We start from the raw sequence: 21,658 nt of genomic DNA, 5'->3' as shown, positions 1-21,658 counted from the left end.
ATACGTTCTAGGGTTAGGAAGGGGCGGTGCTTCTGCACCCCCTAACCCTAGTACATATACAATACGTACAAGATGGCGGCGCCCCTTCCACATGGGCACCGCCATCTTTACGTACTGGACGCATAGCGTCCAGACGTGTCGCGGCGCCTATGATGTCGCAAATGTGCCAGCGGCGCCTCGCAACGTCATAGAGGCGCCGCAAAAAGAAGCTCCGAAATGGAGCTTCTTTTTTGCTCCGCATGGGAGCCGCGCGGTTTGGCTGCTGCGGCTCCCGCGCAGAGCAAATGGCGCCGCCTTATTTTTGTTTGAATTAATCTTTAAAAATACAGTTAACGAAACCATCAAACTGACTTCCCCAAATAATATTTTTGAAATAATAAATAACTACTTCTTTCTCAATATTGCAACAATCACCTTGTTTTAATTAAAATGACTGAACATAACCACGTGGCTCTCGTGAATAGGACCTTTCAGAACTGGCTATTCACGAAGAAAGGGATTTTAATAATGTGTTGAATAGTCTGTGTGTTTTTTTTTTAAAAAAATGAATGTTTTTAATCCTATTGATAATTTAATTCTATTTTAACTTTCGTATGCTTCAGTGCTGTGAACTTTTATCTATATTTTACCTTATTTATTTATTTATTTAATATGCCACCTTTCCCTGAGAATGGGTGGCCAACAAAAAGAATGAAAAAGATAAGCTAAAAACCTAGCCTAGAATCCACTATTGCAGTTTTGGAGATGTAACCTAAAGTTCCACATCAGTAACTGATTCATACTCCCAGCCTCTACATATTCATGACTGTGGCACTTTTGCCATGATCCTCTAATCTTGTTATATCTAGTTGCAGCTGCTGCAAGCAGCGGTAGTCTGTAGTCCTATCAATCAGGGTGTCGTAAAGCAGGTTACTTAATCAACTATACTTAACTTAGCTGATCGTGGCCTTGATAATAATAATAATAATAATAATAATAATAAAAAATCAAAACACAGTTAAACAAGTTATCATTTTAAAACACATTTGAGTCCCAGGGCAGGGAAAAAAAGGCAGAATGATCATGACAATACATTTTTGCGTTTAACACATTACTTCCATATTCTGGGTTTATTAATTGATGTGTAAAGTACAGGGACCCCAAATAGTGCTTAGTACTCTGGAGACGTTAACTGTAAATAAAAGGCGAACAGTGCAGTAGGACTGTGTCTTACAAATCTTAGAATAATTTAAGCCGTTTATAATACTTTACTGCAGGAAAGTAGGAAATCTTAAATTTCTCAGTAACTACAGTAACACTGGGCATAACTGTGCAGTGGCAGGTTACATGTGATGTGACTATAAACCCCAAAGGGGGAAGCATTGAAGTGACTCCTAGTATACCCGTAACAGTCTGGCTACTGGACTCTGAAACTGGAGAGTTGATCACTGAAAATAATCGTCCATTTGAGCTGTGCATCTCCTCCCCAGTACTTCCAAAGAAGCTGATGAACAATGAAGTTACTTTCTTGCTGACTTCACTGGCACTGGCAATGGCTCACCTCTTGGGTCATATAATTCAAAAGAGGAAGTAGAGTGTCATCTCATACAGCCATAAGTGCAAAACTGCTGAGCTTTTCCTAGGCTCTGGTGAGAAAATTATGGTGTATGGTGACATGTCTAAAGAGTCCAGTGATTAGTTTTGTCTTATTAAAGCACCTCTTCCACCGCACACACACATCATGATCGTGAATTAACAAGACCAGCTAAAACAAACTCAAGTTCCATACTCATTGAAATTTTAAGCCTCTTCTCTGCTTCATTAGAGGAAGAGGGTAAACTGACCTGGCAGAAAAGGATGGGTTGAGGAGATATGTTCCAAGTCTGTCTGGAATCTTCTCCTTGAATCCTTCCTTTCACCAATTTGAGAGTGCAGCATGCATTTGCCTGCAATTGTCAAGCTCTCTGTCTTTTATCTAATCAACACTGATCCCATTAGGAATTTTGAAAGATACTGCAGGGTGAGAGTGGCTGAAGGCCTTTGAAAATGGCATCTTCCTTTAAATTTTGTTGAGGATGGGGTGGGGAACTTAATCTCTGAATGGCTAATCTCTACATGCACATTCTTGGTTTTTTTCATCCTTCATTTTACAAAACAAGACTACATGGGGATACAGTCTGCAAGGCCTTTTGATCCTTAGACCAGTGGACATCCTAACATCTCCCCAGGAAAGACACTGCACAGCAATTTACATTCATACTACACAATGTCTCCTGTGTTCCAACCAGCACTGTAGAGAAAAAGTATATTCCAGGTTCTGTATTTATTATATATTATTGAATACTCATTCTTTCTCATTGATCAACCTTATTCATACACCCACCACTTTGAATATTAGATCCCCCAGTGCCCTGGAAGATATTCAACCCCCTGGGAAACCAGAAACTGCATCCATGGTGATAAAACACTGATACTGAGAGGCTGTATTTCTGGGGACAAATGCCTCTTGCTGTGATATTCTTTAATTCAGGCCATATGATATATTTAGCTTCTGAGAACTACATCAACACAAATCCTAAACAAAACAGGGCACACATAACCCCCTGTTATTGAACCAGGAAAAAAAATCCCATGAAACCATGCAAATGCTCCATGTGTTTTTAATTTATAATTCTGCTACAGAACTCACAGACCCTTTTAAAATAGCATTTTATTAGAATTTGCAAAATGATACACACTGCAGACATAAAAAGGTAACATAAATTAAGAAAAGAAGCAAAATTAAAATGCTCAACAGAGGATATAAGCAAAACACAGCAATAAAATAAAGTAATGGGAAGAGAACATAAAATTAAAAAGATAAGCTCACATAAAAAGAGATCAAAAAGAGGATTTAAATTAGTATACGTATAACAAGTAGTGGACAGTAACATAAAAATGAAACCTAACGTCATTTTTTTAAAGCAAGAAAGGGTATGTTTTGAATACTATTGTAATAGGTGCTACACATATTTACATAATTGTACTACCACAGTTTGTATATATGAGCAAATATACACAGCAACCCAAAGACAAGATTGCCAATCTCAGAAGTTTAGAGATAGCACAGTGCATGGTTACCTGATCCTTCCAATTTCAGCTACACCCAATTGCTCTTTCAGTTAACACATTTGTATTTTTAAGGGGTATACACATACAATTACTATAGTCCACACATAAATATTTTTGAGGGAGGTCCTCCCTGCTATGTTTACAAACAAAACTGCTCCCTAGCTCCTTATCTTGACAGCTATTTTTTGTGTTCTGCCTTAAGAGCAGCTCAATATATAAGTAAGTAATGCTAAGTGGAAGAAGGTGGGTGTTTCCTCTATAACACAGGAAACAGGTTAATACATTTTAAACACACACACACAGCACATAAGAGGCTTTCTAAGTATTTCCATGCTTCGTTGCAGGAGATGTAAACTGTCACATGATAAACTGGGGTGTTGCAGCTGTAGTTTGATGCCTCATCCAGAACACCACACAGACCAATGTCTGGATTGTGTGCTGCAGTGCATGAAGCCACTGTGACAGGAGGAGGGATGCTTTGCTAATTGCATTCTTGAAGGAAGCAATCCATAATTCTAGCAATCTTTTTCCTGCTGCAGGGAAGTTTCTAGTAGATCTAGTTTGTAGCCCAAGGTTTATTCTGCACAAAATTTGCATGTGGTTTGTTTTTTTTTATTTTTGATCTAGAAGCTGCACAGAAAATAACATTTCTGCACAAAAATCTATCTTTCCTGTGCCCCCTCCCAAAAAAATTGCTGCAGTTGAAGATCTGTTCTGTGTCAAACTCTCTGCTTTTTGTGCACAATGCTGTTAACTGTGCAGAAACTGCTATTTTCTATGCAAAAAAGTCATGTGTGAATTTTGCACAAAATGTCATAAAATAAAGAACATTGTTATCATCCAGGATTTTCCTGGGGAGAGTTTCATGACAATCAAGAAACAAGCTTTTGGCCATTTTTGAAAGTTTTTGAATATCTTTCCAGCCCTAGATATGAGATAAGGAACTACCTCGTCTCCATACACTTCTCCCTCTTTCTTGAAGCATCCAATGCTGATGTCATGCCACTGCCACTCCTATGAACATAATTGGCTGTTAGTTTTGCAATAGGGCAATGCATAGCACGAGGATGCTGTGTTTATCTACATGTTGCCATGATCTACAGCAGTGATGGCAACAGCAGCTCTTCTGTAACTTCCATCAGTGTTTGACAATATAGTCAATGAGAGATCAAGGGAGTTGCATCTGGAAAAATACTTTTTTTTAAACCACTGATTGCGAGGTTACAAGAGTGAGGGCAAGGGCACCAAGAGACACAAAGCAGTGATAGCTCTGTTGTAGCACCTAATTATGTCCAAAATCCCCTGATCTCTTGCATATTGGCTCTCTCAATGCAAAATATTTTAAGAAGTAATTATACAGATCAGTAGTTCCCAAACTTCAGTCTTCTAGATGTTTTGAACTTCTATTCCCAGAAAGTCCAGTCAGGAATTCTGGGAGCTGAAGTCCAAAACACCTGGATGTCCAGAGTTTGGGAACCACCGGTATAGATCATCATTATTTGTTATTCTTTGGCATGATTCTGTCCACCCTAAAACCAGCTCCTTAGAACATGTAATATATCTGTCTTCACATGCAGTTAAACACCTATACTAATTGGCCTGTTTTACCTAACAGCAGCTAAATGTTTCCCAGTGCAAAAGCATGGAGGCTTTTTGAGAGAGCCAGTGTTCTCTGCCTAATAAAGGGGCTTGTGGCTTCACAAAGGACCGAGACATCCTGGATCTCATAGGAAGCACCTTTTTGTTTGGAATTTAAATTTCCCAGTACCATACGGCCAGGAGTTGGAGTAGCCTGCCTGCATAGAGATCCTCTCATACTCAAAACAACACCAATATCTTGATAAAACACATGCTGATGACTAACATCATCAATTTTTTTCTCCTGTATGATTTTTAACTATTGCCTGGTGAAGAAGCCAGTGGAACTCTGAAAGCTAGCAACATGTGTGTTATGCATTTTGGTTGGCCCAATAAAGATACCATGTTTGGTGAATTTTGGATGTTTTTGTATTTTGCTATATGGCCAAACTGGCTACCCTTGGACATCTATGCTATATATAACATAACAGAAAAACAAGACATCAGTTATTATTATCCTACTTGTATTCAAGACAATCAAATGACTGTGCAGAACTATGCATGATACACTTGGAGACATTTTCCTAGTAAAGAAGCAAATGGTCAAAAAGTTTTTGTAATGAGTTAGTAATAATGAATCTTAAATAAAACTCTATCAAGATCTGAACATCTGTTAGACCACAATGTAGAAGAGGGAATGACTTATTAGGAGGGAGGAAAACTATTCCTTGCAATATTTTTTTGGTTAGAAAAGGTATCAGTCCCTTTAGTATTTTGTATCAAAAATAATGACTTTGAGTATGTAGTTTCCAGAGTGAATGATGCATCAAGGACTTAAATACAAAAGTCAGAATCATTAAGGCCATATTATTTCCAATTTCTATGGTTGTGGATAGTGAAGAAAGCTGACAGAAAGAAATTCATTTAATTTTAAACATGGTGCTGAAGAAGAGTTCTACAGATACCATGGATGCTAAAAGGGCAAATGAATGGGTTTTGGGGGCAAATGAAACCTGAACTTTCATTAGAAGCAATGATTACTAAATTGGGGTTGTCATACTTTTGCCTTACAGTATTACGACAGCCACATTCTGACAACAAACTGCACAGACAGGAAGAACCAGACTGCATTTATTGCCCATCTTCCTTTCCTAGCCTTTTGTAATCTGCCTCAGGTCTCATGCTGGGAGAAGGGTGGCATATGAAATCAATAAATCAGAACATCACTTGGGAGGAACATCTGCACAATAAAGCCTGTTGTACCTGTGTCCCCATGATCTGGAGCCCTAATCATGCAGGTCATAACACTCCCAAGTAACTTTTTCAGACTCTGATGCAGGCTTCTACTTCATGGTGGCAATGATAGGAAGATAATGTATTATGGAAGAAAACCAACAATGTATGACTGGAAGGGGAGCTGGGCAGTAGGCAGAGTCCTACTTGTTCCACATAGTTGCAACCACAGGGATGAACCTGATGCCCAAATATGGCTTTTTTATAAGGTGATGACCATTCCTATTTATTTATAGTATTATTATTGCAGTCAGTTTTTGATTTTTGAGTCCCATGCATTTGAAAACCACCCTGATATCAGTACAAACAAACAAAAGAATTAAAGGAACTGAGAAATAATAAATACAATGAATAAATCGCATTGTGTATAAGTCACTCGTTGTTCTATGGAATTCTTTCAGGAAACAAAACCAGACCAAATTCTGTGCAGTCTATTTTGTTGTACCCAGAAAGGAGACCACCTTTCTTAATCATATTTTTAAAAAATCCTACAACTATCCATGCAAACATGTGGGTGTGTGCATACAAATATATGCACACCTACAGCAAAATTCAAAGGTTTAATATTTTCATTTATTTATTATATTTAAATATCCTTTGCTAAGAGTGAATGAGCAGATGGGTAACAATACTAAATCAGTTCAGACATGCATGAAAATCACTTTTACTTCAGTGTAAAGAAGATATTTCAATTTTCTTCTTTTTGCTCACCTAATAAACATTCAGAAGCCCTTATTTCCCATATGTTGTGAAACTAATGTTGAATACTGAACCAAGTCCTACTCTTTTTCCAATCCAGTTGGCATGAACAGAAACCACAATGAATGAAAGACAAAACTTTATTTATTTATTTAAAGGATCTCTATATTAGTGCCCTGGTGGCACAGTGGCTAAATGCCTGTACTGCAGCCACTCACTTTCACAAACCAAAAGGTTGTGAGTTAAATCCCAGCCAGGGGCTCAGGGTCGATTCAATCTGGCATCCTTGCAAGGTCACTAAAATAAGTACCCCACTTATTGGGGGAAATTAGCTTACAGTTGTAAACCGCTTAGAGACTGCTTAGTGCAGTATGAAGCAGTATATAAATGAAGCTGATATTGCTACTGCAGTGCCTCCCAAAGTGATGAAATTGAAAAAAATTATTTTGGACTGCAACTCTCAGAATCCCCTAGCTAGCAGAGCCACTGATCATGCTGGTTGGGATCATACTAAGAGCTGTACTCCAAAAAGGAGGTTTCTGAAGCTCATGATCAAAGACGAACTTAGTTACTTGTGTTTTTTTTTAACTTTTCTTTTATACAATGGAGTGAAACTATAATTTGAAAGGAAGCATTTGTGGTGTGTGTGACTTTTCAGCATGGAAACTGAGCAAGTGTAAAAAGTTAAGAAGCTGCTCTCCCCTGCCCCATTATCTTTGCATTCAAACTGCAGCTAAGCTAAATGGCACAAGAAGAGGAGGACGTAACATTTTTGCCACCTGTAGAAGAAAAAGCGGAATATTAAAGGAAGAGAATAGCAAACGTGAATCCTTGCTATTGTTAAGCTAAAATCACTCACCTCATTTTTTGTTTGTTTCCAAGAACCCTGAAAGGCAGTTGCTATGATTCCATATCTTGCACCATAGTCATATTGTTTTTATACTGTTCTTGGTGATATTTTCTTCACTACCCTCACTGCTTTCAGCTTCATTTACCATTTATTAACACCCATTACACTTCATTTACCTTCATTAGTTTTCATTTACTCTTCATTTACCACCACTTCATCTAATTGGCTACAGGAACCCACATGATATTGTCAATGACTTTGTGATTCTACATTGTGAGGTCTTGGATATGTGTTAAAAAAAGATCACTAAAGTCTCAACAACCAACAGAATTAATAACAGTACAGTGGTCCCCCCACATTTGCTGGGGTGAGAGGTAAAGGACCCACATGAATGTGAAAAAAATGCAAATTAAAAAAATACTATTGTTTTTACCCGAGAGAACACCTCTCTAGGAATTTGCAGGTCCTCCAGTGCAACTTCATAGCCAACATCTGCCAGAAGTTGATCACAGAATCATGCTGGACGACCTACAAATGCCCAGAGAAGTGTTTTCTCTAGGAAATTCTAGGTTTTCCAGCACAACTCTATGGTTAACTTTGGGCAGAGTTGCACTGGAGGACCTAGAGATTCCTATTCAGAATATATTAATCAAAACCGCAAATAATCAAACCTGCAAAAGTCAAAGCTGCAAATGTGGAGGGCCAAATGTACAGGCCCTTGGAGCCGAAGACAGTGAGGGCAAGGGGGGAAGAAAGCAAAAGCCAAGAGTAGAATACAACACTAAAAACAAATACAAAAGCTACACATAATTTTGAGAAGAGGAAGTTTTTTTCCTAGTAGTTTCTTTAGCTGCATCAAACGTGTTAATTTCAAGGGGAATAGTGGAAATGAAAGACTTCAGGGCAGCTGTAATTTTAATGGCCATCAAGTGAGGAAATTATCCTTTTCCTCAGTCTTTATTTAGCTGTCTACTAAATATATTTTCTCTATAGACACTAATGATTGCAAGATGTTTCTTCAATCACTTTTCATGGCTGCTTAGTAGCTATATGACACACCTTACTTGCTAAGGGTGGTGGTATTGGACTATGAGAAGTGGAAACACATTTCTGTTTTCTCTCCCTCCCCCCCATTGCAACTGGCTGGTGTCAATGGCTGTGTGTTCACTTTTGGGGAACTGATTATATTTTTAAAATTTGTGTTGTCTGGTGAGTGTGGACCTCGTCCAAAGTCAGTTTGTGCATTTTAAAATAAATTGACATTGCAAAAACAAAACAAAACAAAAAATCCAAAAAACAAAAAACCCAAAACAAAACCCAACCCATTGATCCCCAGCAGTCTCTGTTTTCAGAGAAACTAATCTTATAGCAGCTACCCTGGAATTTTCTAATGTTTGGGGAATTGAGGAACTGGGAAACAATATGTTTAGTCCTAACTGAAAACAGATGTGAGTTTGTTGATTCATAATGCGGCTAGGACTTACTTAGCGGAGTTTATAGTGCGATCATATATCTCCAGTAGAAATTCAGAACACATTTCCTTTTTGCTTTTGTACTCAGGTGCACATACCTGAATAAAACCTTTTGTATGTCAAGTCAGATAACTGCATATGAAGTGAAATGACTGGTTACTGGGATAAATTCCAGGACCTTCAAATCTGATTTCAAGATTTTCCTCTGTCAGTGACCTTTCCCCACCCACCTGAACAGGAAAGACCTTTTGCTTGAATGGCCAGGAAAACAAATATTCTTTTATACACATAATTTAACTCTGGGATAAGGGGCCGAAACAGATGGCCCTTTTGCACTGCCTTCTGGGTGGCTTGGGAATGCGATGCTTACACACTGCAAACTCCTAAGCTGCCCAGAAGCCACTTCGCAATTTACATGGGAGCGGCTTCATGATGCTCCGGGGGCACAGTGTTTACATACAACACACCACTGGAACATCATGAAGCCGGATTCTGGTTGCAGTGCAGCTGCAAAGCTGTCTTATTGCTCCTGAAAAAGCTGCTCCTTTTTCTGGCAGCTTCAAGGCAGATTGGGGCCATGGTGTGTGGTTGGTGTGGTCCCAATTTGCCTTCAGAAGGGGTGGCTTCAAGTCGCTCCTTTTGGCTGTCTATTTTGGCCCAAACTTCAATAAATGGTGGTGATAATGGCCTTTGATGACTCCAAAAGGAGATCAGGTAGATTAATGGAGGATAAATTTATCCCTAGTGCAACTATGATGGTTATATGCCAACAGTACTACCTGCCACTTCCAAGAGGTCAGTAGCGTAAGCTGTTCCTCTGCCTGAGAGGGAAAGTGTCACTATCCCTCACCAACAAATGCACACCTGACTTCTGTCTCAATATGACAGCAAAACATGAGGGTGGGTCCTGTGAAGAGCAGTCCTGGGCACTCAGAGCGAGACAGGCCTAAATGCATCCCTTCATCACAGCTGGCTCTACTGCAGTGCTTCTCAATTATTTTCTGTCATGCCCCCCCCCCCCGGAAGAAGAAAACATTTCGCACCCCCCGCGCGACTGTAAATAGTATTTACCGAGGTCAAACGAGCCCCCCTTTATGGAGCCTCGCGCCCCCCTGGGGGGCGCGCCCCACTATTTGAGAAGTACTGCTCTACTGAGATGTTTTTTTTTCTCAATATTTTTCAATGGACACAAGTTCACCAGAACCTATTCAGTTGTTCTTAAACATGTTTATTCAGCACCAGATAAAGGCAGTGCATCTCTGTTTTTGCTTGGCACATTCATGTGAAAAGAGATGAGTCTCAAGAGAAGATACCGCTCTCCTTAGAGTCATAGAATCATAGAGTTGGAAGAGACCACAAGGGCCATCCAGTCCAACCCCCTGCCATGCAAGAACACGTGGATACTTGTGGCTGCTTCCCCATGAAAGCTAAAAGCTCTGATTTTTCCAAATCCTGGCTCATGTTGAGGTAAGAGTGTTAGTGGGGGTGGGTCTAACATGCTTCCTTCCTCATGTGCTGAATAAATAAGCATAAGAGTGACTGAATAGGGCTAAAAGCCTTTTTCAACCATTCATATTCAAGCACCAGCCTCTTCATGTTTCCATGTTCCAATTTATTGGGACAGCCCTGTATGGACGGAAGAGGCTACCCTTATCATACACTGCACTTTTCATGCAATCAAAAGTGTGGTCGGGGTGGGCTACACTTCTTCCTTCCTTTCATGTTGACTAAACAAGGATTGGGTTTCATCAAGTGGTTGGGCATAAATATGGGAGGATCTCAAAGGTTTCTATTTCTTAGTAATGGCCTGGCAAACTAGTAGCATACCTACATGGGCCATTTAAACTGGTTTTCCCCTGTCCTCATGGCACCCAGCCTTCATGACACAGGGCCAAAGCCTCGATTTGACTGCAGACTGTCTTCATGATGTGAGGCCAGTTCTGTATAGATTCTGGCCCATCCCTAAAACCAGACTAAAAAGACCAACTTTTTGCTCTGGAGTTTCCAGGAAAATCCAGAGCACTCCAGAGCAACACCAGGCGACTATCTACATACACATTCTGCTGTGCCACTCCGCACCGTTGCTGGTGTGTGTCGCTCTCTCTGAGGTTACAACAAGGTGCCCATCCATGTGATTGATGCTGGTTGCCTTATTTTCAACTTCAGAAGGAACAACTCACACCAGCAGCAGAGGCACTGGGTGGCACAGTGGGATGTGCGTGTAGATAGCAACCTGGTGTTGCTCCAGAGTGCAGAGGTGTTTGGGCAGCTCTGGGGGCAGAATACTCTGGGAGCAGCTCAGTGTACTCTGACTAGTGTACAACCACCCTAAGTGTCTCAGCAGGTATACCATGGGAAATGGGGTAGACCACAGAGGCTTTGTAATTTGTCAGGGATGTTCTAGATGTGATCAGATTGTCTATAATGGGCAGACTTGAGACCATGTAGCTTAGTCAAAAATACACCCCATGAAAGTCTACCTTTTTAATGTATTGTGATGATTTAAATACACCTAAACTGTTGTAAATTTAAAAAATAAAAAATGAAAAATAAAAGAGGATGCTGAAGAGAAGAGGAGGAGAAAAAAATGAAGAAGCAGCATAAACAAAAAACCAAACAAACTTACCACACTGCGAGTGAACTTTTCTAGAGAAGTTCTACGACCTTGCTCATTCTCCGGCTTTAGAAGGGGGAAAACAAAGTTAGGATGGGAAAAAATACCCCAAACAAAAGAAAACAAAAAGAAAACCCTTCAGCTTACATTTGGCTTTTAAAGCACTAGCAGAAGAATAAAAAGTTAAACATTTTGATTATATTGCAACTGCTGTTTGCAACAGCAAAAGCAAAAGAAATTTATGAACTATAGTACTGTGACTGGGTTTCCCCAAGGAGACATCCCATATCTATCTTTTAAAATGTATCTCTGTATCTATAGTACAAAGTTACATCATTCAAAAGGAAGATCTGGAATGCTGCCTCCTGTATACATCAGTGGAGTTGTCTATCCGGTTGGAAACCCTGTACTAACCCTGTAGCCATAGCTCAATTTCCTTGTCTGTAGTGGCTCCAATAATTCCACACTCATTATGGCAAGATTAGAACAACCTGGAACAAAAGGTTGGTCCTACGATGATCACATGTCCTTTACTGTGGAGTATTTCTGGTTCTGTTTTGTGCAGAGAATTCCATGACAAGTCCTTAGACTTGTTTCTCAACAATTAAACCACAGTAGAAAGTGTCTACTAGATGGTAAACATTTGAAAACAAGACAGCACTGGAATAAATTTAAAACTTTAACAATGTGTGTGTAGGAGTAAAACATGCCTCATTTATAGACAGAGTACAAAAGGGCTGGATGAATGTATCTGACTGTCCAAGGTTTTTGTCTATATTACTACTACTACTACCACTATGGTTCAATCAAATTAAATGAAATTATACTCCACCTTACTTATTCAACACATGATCTCTTGGGAGCGCAATCTTACTGCTACTTCTACACTATAGAAATCATGCAATTTGACACCACTTTAAAATGCTCCATTCTTTGGAATCCTGGGATTTGTAGTTTTACAAGGTCTTTAGCTTTCTCTGCCAAAAAGTGGTGATGCCTCACCAAACTACAGATCCCAGGATTCTATAGGATGGAACCATGGCTGTTAAAGTGGTATCAAATGGCATTATTTCTACAGTGCAGATGCACTCCTAGCCATGTTCATTCAGTAGTAAGTCTCATTATATTAAATAGAGTCTACTTCTCAGAAAAGTATGCACAGGATTACATCCTTATTGGAATTGCTGTCATAAGGTTTTAGCATGATTAGACTATATTTTGAAAATGTATGATTAATAATCTGAGTCCCCACAAACCTAGAAATGTAAATAAAAGAATGTTACTATAATAATACTTCTGAAAAACAGTAGAGCTGCAGATAGACTAACATTCTCAAGAAAAACATGATTCAGCTCATTTGGCATTAGGTATTCCTATTAAATATTAATGAAAGGATAAATTTGCTGGCAAGCATACCATTTTCTCAAAGAAAAGAATTACAATGGTCAAGGGAACAGCCATCAGCATAGTGTTAGGGCCCTGGCCCTAAATCAATTCACCTAGACTGAATGTTCGTGAGACACAGGATTGCAGATTCATTTGGTGCTATTACCAACTCTTCAGATATATATATATATATAGTGTGTGTGTGTGTATTATGTGTTAACAAGATCCAAGAAACCAGATATCTCCCAACTCTATGACTCTATGATTCTATTACTAGGGAGATCACAAAAAAACAGCAGGCTGTTTGGAAACCCCCTTCTGTTCTTTCCGGCACTGCTAGGCTGTTGATTCACAATATAGACATATGTTAATGGTTGTGATTTACAGATCTACTCAAATCTTTATTTTTGCCCTTGAGCAGATGAAACGCAGTGGAGAAGAATGATAAACAGTTCTGTGAAACTGCCTATAAAAACCTTTCTTAATTAGGTGCCCTCTCAATGAAGTGGATCACAACTCCCATCATCTTCAGCCAGCAAGTTCCTACAGATTGTGGGAGTTGCTGTCCAGCACATCATGAACCTGTGTGGGGAAAGTTGGATTTGAGCTTTATAGTAACACTACTTTTTTATTGGTGAATGCTTACTAAATCTCTGGTATCCTACTCTGAGAGGCTTAAGGATATTACTATCCTAAGACTTGTTGCAAAACACTAATTCAAAAAGAGAGTTCTGCAAGTAAAAGCAGGACCATTCATATGCATATCTATAGTTTAAGATGTATTATGTGCTATCTCAATGAGTCTGGGAATATATCTTGATTTTCCATTCTCATCTGTGGCTAGTATGGATACTGGGAATTCACAATTATGTGTGCCTCGAGATAGATCAGGACCATAGAATGCAGTGGTGGTTCACAGACCATTTCGGAGTGAGGGGTGGGAGTGATCCTGAAATAAAGAAGGAAAGGCCCACCTCCTTTTTTTCACATGCTACTCATCATGAAATGTATGCTACTTCTTAAAGAGTTTGACACCACACTAGTTCAGATATGATATTATATTAGTTAGTCCAATGAAGTAGCAAAGAGTGTGGACAATGGCATTCCCTATTCAAACCTCACTGGAGTCATGAAATCATTAGGTTGTCTTAAGCAAACTACCATTTTCTCTGCCTTAATTCCTCTCCCCTCCATCTGTAATGTGGAAACAATATTTACAGTGCTTTTGTTAGGGTTACAGAAAACTTGAAATACACTATAGACATACTGAAACTGTAAACCTAAACACATACTTCCCATAAAACAGTGGGATTTATTTTCAAAGTGTGTGCACTGTATGTATAATGATGCAGATCAAACCATGTTAAGTGAGCTTTGGTTATCAACTGCACTGTGGCCTGACTTATTTTGCACAGCTAAGGGACCACTGCTGGATACACCTTTGTTGCCAAGACACGTTTTTCTTCCTAATATCTCTTAAATCAGATTTACTAATTGTAAAAGCAACAATTCTGTCTGCTGCAGCATGACAACAGTGCCACTCACTGATGATTGTAAATGTAGATGAATCCAACACATACAAATATACATGGAGCTGTCTTATGCATTTTTCTAACATGCAGAAACAACAAGGAAAGAAGGAAGGAAGGAAGGAAGGAAGGAAGGAAGGAAGGAGGGTAGTTGCCACAATAGAACAAACCTACTGGTTGCAGCATACAGTTGGGTATGGCTAATAAGGCTTGATTAGAAAAGCGTTCATTCCAGTTAACTGCAGGAAAGTTGATGAGAAAATGTGGGTCTATATATGTTTACTGAATCTATATTCATTATAATAAATAAATAGCAATGATTATTTTCCCCTTGTTTTCATATCCCACCACCTGTTCCCTCTTACTCCACCTCCTAAACAGAGAGTGCAAATATCTGTTTCACTACAATATATATATATATATATATATATATATATATATATCTCCAAAATAAGTCAAGCAAAATCCCTTCCCAAAAGCAAAAGTCCTTTGGAATGTGGTAATTCATTTTGATATATGCAGATTTAAAACTCCCTGATCCTGAGTTTACCACACCAATAAAATGCCATCATGGAGCAAACAAACATGAGAACAAACATAGCTGAAAACTAACACAGCTGAGGCATAGTTAGTGGGGAAATGGTATGATCATTATACTAACTATTATACTAACATAGTGGTTATGATATCACCACTCTACATCTTTCTTTCTTTACGTTTTGACAATTGATGTTGGACTAAAATATACACATTTTTCTGCCTTCCTTTGGAAGGCATTGTTTTCATAACTGTTGAGGCAGCCCACTTTAGTCTGCCTTCCAGTGTCCTGTTTTTCTATTTTTCCTTGTGCGCCACAGACCAGAGGTGAGCTCATACTCCCCCTTCCATGTCAGTTGTAGTGCAGGTTTCATTACAACTTTCTTATAGCAGCCTTCAGAGTGATTTATTATAAAGACTTTTTAAAATATATTCAGAACTAAGTGTTCTTTGAGAACAAATGAGCCATAGGTTCCTTTTTTGAAATCAAGACAAAAGTAGTAACAGATCTGCAAGCCTTCACCAACCTGAAGCAACCTTCTGTTATGCCACTATATTTCTATTATCTTTAATGAATGAATAAATTCAAGTATGTGTACTCCCCTGCAATTCCTGGAACTAATAACCTCACATTTTACATAGCCTAAGAAGATGGGAGCATGGTAACTTCCCTCCACCTCACTTCAAATACAGTACTTCGCTACCCCAGCAACTATCACATAGAGGCACAATACTGTGCTGTCACATCTGTATCACCACTACTGTGGTGCTAATATGAAGAACAAATGCAATATATTTCATAGAACTTGGAAAAATCTTTTTTTGACTTCTGAATTCCTCCTAGCCATTAGTTGTGCTAGGTGAGGTATTCTAGCAGCTGTAATAAAAAAGTAGCTTTTCCTAACAGGAGGTTTTCACCATCTGATAACAGGAGCTACAGTATGTTGCTGGTTGTCAATCACCCAGCATCCTGCTAAAGGCAGGATAGGATGGAAAGCAGACCTACCCAAACAGTGGCCCATGAGCCTTGCATAACAGTCCACAAGAAGCTTAACACCAGTTTCAAGTGTGACAACAAAATGACATATAATAAAAATTACTTACAACAACTACATCATCAGCACTTCCCCATTTCAGCTAGATTTAATGTCACATGTGCCTGAGAACATCTCAGAAAGAGAACCTCTAATCTGGTCTCTGGCTTCCAAATTACACTCACTGTGATGGATGGCATGTAAATAAACTGGCTCTCTGAAACAGCCCAAATATACTCCTAGAATGCTAAATTAATGGTGAAGGGCTCTATAGATGTCATCAAACTATTCCAATATATTTAATTAATTGTAATGGTCCCCTGCTTGTGAGTCAGCTCAAAGGTACATGAAACAGTGCCCAGACTAGTGCCCTGATAAGACCAGTTCTCGCCTGAACTAGTACTTACAAATAGTCTGTGTATCCATCTCCACATCAGTATCAAGAATAATTTTGTGAACACTTTTCTGTACAACTGACCTCAAATTTAGGTCTGAGGCTTTGCTCAGAACTTCAGCTGTGCCTCTGAGGTTGTGCAGAAAAGGAACCACCAGAATGTGGACAAAGAGTCTTGATCATATTGGCATTGCAACAATGATATGACTGGATTGTTTTTAATGTGGCAGGATGTGAAAGCCCCAGCAAGATGGAGTGAGCCAAGAGCAAAGCTAACAGGAAACTGCATCTAGCTCTGGCTGCAGATGCTGCTTGCAGCTGTATCAAGCACCTTGAAAGTCAAAACATGGAAAATTCTTTCTCCCATATGTGCAAATAACACAGCTATGGGCACAGGACCTTCCAAAAGTCATTCAAATACAGCCATAAACAGAGAGGGTAGGCCCTCTGTTCTCCACCCTTCTAACTGCCTAGCCAGGACCTGATAATCCCCACCAAAAGCTCTTTGTTCTTTTGACGGGTTAATAATTGGCAGAAAACATATTGTTGATAATGGGCATGCTGGTATCCAACAGAAGAAAGGAATGTAAGGGTATGCTGGTTCTGAGGGATGATCAGTCTGTGATATTAATTTGTGCTGATTTAAAAGAAGAAACAGGGGGAAAAAAAGAATGCACATACAGTAAAGTGCAGGTGAAAAGTAATGGGAGAATTGATAAGTCAGGAAAAAGTCTCCAGGCAAGGCATCTCAAGAAGAACCATGGAGTTGTATTGTGTCCAAATTGTTGCTAAGATGATTATGAAAATAACAAGATCCATAGCTTGCATTTTATAGGATTAAATAATATATTTGCCGTGAAGAAAGGCAGAATGGAATTTCATTGCTTCTTGTTGAGCACAAAGGAACCATGCAGAGAAGCTATAGCTCAGTAATAAAGTATCTGCTTTGCATGCAGGAGTCCCCTGGCATCCCCAGTTAAAGGATCTTCAGTAAGATTTCTGCTAGGGATCTTGGTAGAATTGCTGCTAGTTCAAATAAAGCAGCCCCCCTGTACCTGACACCCTCCAGTAGTGTTGGACTACAGCTCATATTGTCCCTAACCAGCCATATTTTCTGGGAGATGATAGGAACTGCAGTTGAACACATCTGGATGTCACCAGGTGGGGGGGGGGAGGATGGAGTAGGCAACCTGTGGGCTGCCTTGAATCCCGTGCTGAGAGAAAGGAGGGAAATAAGCCCAGTGTCATTAGATGGCTTGTTTCCCATGACACCTTGTGGAGGGTGGTCAGTTTAGTCCTTTTGCCACATGAATTGTTTATTTCTAGAGATGCCAAACATGGAGCTTTCCAGAGGAGGAAAGAGGTGTTTTCATTCCTTTGAAAGAAAAAGAAAATGGAACAACCCCACCCTCTGTGCAGGAATTAAATTTTCATGTTCACAGAGCAACAAGTAGCAGGCAGGAATCAAGAAGTGCTGAGAGGTGCAAGCATGTCCTTTACAATAGATACCTTCTTCTTTGCCAGCAACAAGTCTTGGTAAGCATTAGAACGGAGAAAACGTGCATAGCTGTCACTCTTCATCAGCTTGTAAATATGTTCCTGTGGGAAGGGAAGAAATGACAGATTGAAATTTGTTACTGGACATCACTCATATTGTTTAAGGCACCTACAGGAGCGGGGGAGCTACTTGGGCAAAAAGGGAACATTCTTTTCCTATTCTTTCACTATGAGGAGGTGCCTTAGGTAAATGATCAAGCGGAAGATGCCTTAGCTGATTGACTAGCTAAGATAAAACATATCACACTATGGCCAGCAACCCATTAGTGACTTGTGAGAATCTAGGTCCCTTTTTGGACAGGGCACAGAGGGCTGCTCACTTGCCCTTGCACTGAATCCAGAGGCTTCTCACTTCCCATCAGCTATCAAACCCTGGGAAGGGCCCCGACTGCCTGACCAAGCGGAGATCAGCTGCTTCTCCATGGTCTGAATTTCTTTTCCTCTGCACTGGCAAGCATCATCAGAAGGTCTCCCCCTCCATCCATTTGAGAGCTGATGGGTACTGGGAGGATATATGTAAAACTGTGCATGTAGCACTATGGACAGATGTACAGTCTCAGCCTATGAATTTGGATTTTGACCAAAAAGTCCTGAGTGGTTGGGACAAGCAGTTATGAATTGTTATTTATGCATTAAAATATGTATATCCCACCTTTCAGTCCAACATCTGTTTTAAAATATTGTTATTTGTGTATTTAATGTTTCAAATATTTTTACCCATTGTACATTGTGTTGGGGGCCCTAGCAGATTGAGATATGACAGATAAATGTTTCAAATGAATAAATAACCCCAAATTTTCTTGCCAATTTTCCCTGAATGAGTAGAACCCATTTTATGTATGATCACACACACACAAATACAGTTCCACAAAAATAAATGACGTACTGATGTTTTCTACTGGCATTGGAGTGACTGGGATGGCATTTGAAATATTTAAAAACATCATGTAAAAGTGCAAAAACATAACAATTGCCTCTAAAAACATGAAAGTGAATTACTGTTTGGACTGAGGGTGAAAAGTTAGGACAGATTTACAGTGTAAGGATAATCTCTCCATTGCAACTAATATGAGTGGGACACACAGAGAACAAGTGTGCATGCAGATTGTATTAAATTCAGTATTTCCACTTCTATCCAGCCTCTGGAATTACACAAGTTATTTGTCAAGTACACTGCAAACACACATACACACAAAGACACACCTAGTTGATGTCCTAGTTTATGAAAGAGTAGCAAACCACCAGATATCTAGCACTCCAGGTATTTTGGACTTCACATTCCAGGAGCTTTAGCCAACAGGACCAATGCTAAGGGAAGTTTAGTCCAAAATCAGCTAGAGGGCCAAAGGTTTCCCGCAACAGTGAACAAAGTTGGTTCATTGAGCAATAACACTGAGTGTTTCTTTGGAAAAAAATTTCCATATGCGTCCTAACTGAACACAATTACCCACGGATTAGGAAGTTAATATTTTCAAGTTTGATTCTTTAATTCCTGGTTCCCTGGCTCCATTACATTACTGGGGGTTAGTGGGCCAAATGTACCTGTGATTATTGCTCTCCCCCTCAAAGTTCCTGGTGTCTGCTATCAAATGTTTGCCAAGTTCTCAATAGATTCATCTAAACATAATACACAGGGACAGAACTTTTTGACTGGATGCTTTTCTTTGAAAAAAATCAAAAGAATATTTACAATAATGACTGTTATGAAGTAAGTTAGTCAAATGAGACAATAGTTAATTAATTCACTATTAATGTAAATTATAATTTTAAAACCCCTCACAAAAACATGGTACACAGGGAGTACATGCCATATTTCCTACAGAAATCATGCTCCCAGGGAGCTCTTGGAAGCACAGCTCTGTTGGGATTTTCCTTTTGTTCCCATATGCCACTTTCCAGAAAAATTACTGGGATTTTGGCACATGCAGCAGAAAAAGCATCATTGAAAATCTTGGCAGAAGGAGGTTTGCAGCAGAAGCAGGAGAATGTGTCCCCCAGTAGGTCTGAGGGATGAAAATTACAACATCTGTGTTGGGCATGTGCGCATCTGTAAGGATTGTGCTACTCTTCCATTCTTTCCCTTAAAGTGTTTTTTCTTGACAGAAGAAGCATAAAGAAAAGTCAGAAAGAGAAACAACTGCAAGATAAAGTCTGTGATTGATATATGTCTGGGATGATTCTCACTTTGAGGCCTTGGAGGGAAGCCTTGGACTAGGTGATCTTGGGTGCGTCCTCTTCTACATTGTTGGCAGTCACAAAGTCCCAAACTTAAAAGAGTGGATAGACCCATTTGCCCAGCGCTTAAGGACACTAAAGCAGAAATAATGGTACTATGGTGATGATGATGGTGCGAAGAGGCAGCCCCAGTGGGACCTGTTAAGGCATCAAGACTTTGGCTGCCACCAAGGAACGACACAAATGTTGATTCCAGCTTTGATTCCAGAAGCTGGGACTAGTGAGATGAGTTTACTCTGTCACATTGATTTCAAAAACGTGCCTTATCAAGACAGCCTCCATCTTATCCCACCAAAGCTTGTCCTTCATTTCTTTCCAAAGAAAGTGGAAGAGGCAGAAGCAGGCAGGATGTAATACTGTACTATATTTGTGGCAAGCTTATTCTCCTCCTCCTCACTTGTCATCTGTTGTGGCTATGCTATTTCCTCTTAAGACTTTTCTAACTGATTCATCACCACTTTTTATTGTGTGTGGTGAGGTATGTGCTTATCATCAACACTGCCCTCACCTTACATTGACTATTTGTTCTTTCAAACTTATGAATATTGCATAGTCCTTTTATGCTACATACCATCCTGAAATCTAATGCAGTGAAGGATGGTATATAAATATTAAAAAGAAAGAAAGAGGGTGGAATCTTAATTTTTTTTTTCATTTTCAGGAATCCACACAGAGGAGGGGAGCAGATGTCTCCATACCACTCCTCCCCTTCCTTTTCACCATGTTTCAGGTGGTTTGTCTCTTCTGCCTTGCTCTGATCTCAAAATGAATATCAGCAAAGCCTACCTTGCAAAAGAAATAATGGGAAGGAGTAGGGCCATAATTATTTTCCTTTACAGTAGACAGTCTTCCATTTGAAAGGCTTCCAGAGGAGGGTTACTCCTTTGCTATATAAGTGCAACACCTCTCTGAATCCTTATCCAGAACTGGATCAGAGTGGCAGTTGACTAGCAGGCAGACTCACTTGGGAGCTAAAGGCATGCACAGGTCTTTACTCTGCTGTTGTTGTTTCCTGAAAATGGGACCTCAGGATGGCTTACAAAAATAAAAACAAATACAGGTTTAAAAAATATATAACAAAAGACATATAAGAACAAAAAAGGTATTGTTAAAACCTATATCATTAAAGCCATTTAAAACATATCTATTTATTTTCTTCTCACACCTCTCAGCCTCTCTTGCCTGAGGCAGCTGCCCTGCTCTGTTCAAGGGTAGCAAAGAGCAACCTTCTATTTGTACGGTATCGGGCCCAAGTCGAATGTTAAAATAGAGCACTCCAGGAAGAGAGAGCAGTTAGCCATCCACACCTGGGCAGCAGACATAGCAGGTATATAGGTGACCTGGTCATAGTTTTTCCAGTGGCATAAGATGTATTGTATTACAGTACTAT

General features: G+C 39.6%; 1 protein-coding gene across 4 annotated transcripts in view; it reads right to left on the bottom strand.

Annotated features, from left to right (window-relative positions):
• Positions 1–21,658, bottom strand: part of RGS6 (regulator of G protein signaling 6) — a 316,927-nt gene that overhangs the window by 6,008 nt on the left and 289,261 nt on the right. For 2 of the 4 annotated variants that reach the window (XR_006101395.1, XM_042445283.1), the window contains exon 16: positions 17,986–18,075. Coding sequence is in view for 2 of the 4 variants with exons in the window: in XM_042445283.1 (XP_042301217.1) it covers positions 17,986–18,075 (90 nt within the window). In the remaining 2 variants the exon portion in view is untranslated. Of the gene's footprint in view, positions 1–11,608; positions 11,663–17,985; positions 18,076–21,658 lie in introns of those variants that run through there. The other 2 variants (XM_042445284.1, XR_006101396.1) reach the window with 2 other exon arrangements.

Source organism: Sceloporus undulatus, chromosome 1 (genome assembly GCF_019175285.1).
Source record: "Sceloporus undulatus isolate JIND9_A2432 ecotype Alabama chromosome 1, SceUnd_v1.1, whole genome shotgun sequence".
In the NCBI taxonomy this organism is placed as follows: domain Eukaryota; kingdom Metazoa; phylum Chordata; class Lepidosauria; order Squamata; family Phrynosomatidae; genus Sceloporus; species Sceloporus undulatus.
The sequence above is the reverse complement of the archived record's forward strand: the minus strand, read 5'-3'. Positions and strand labels throughout refer to the sequence as shown.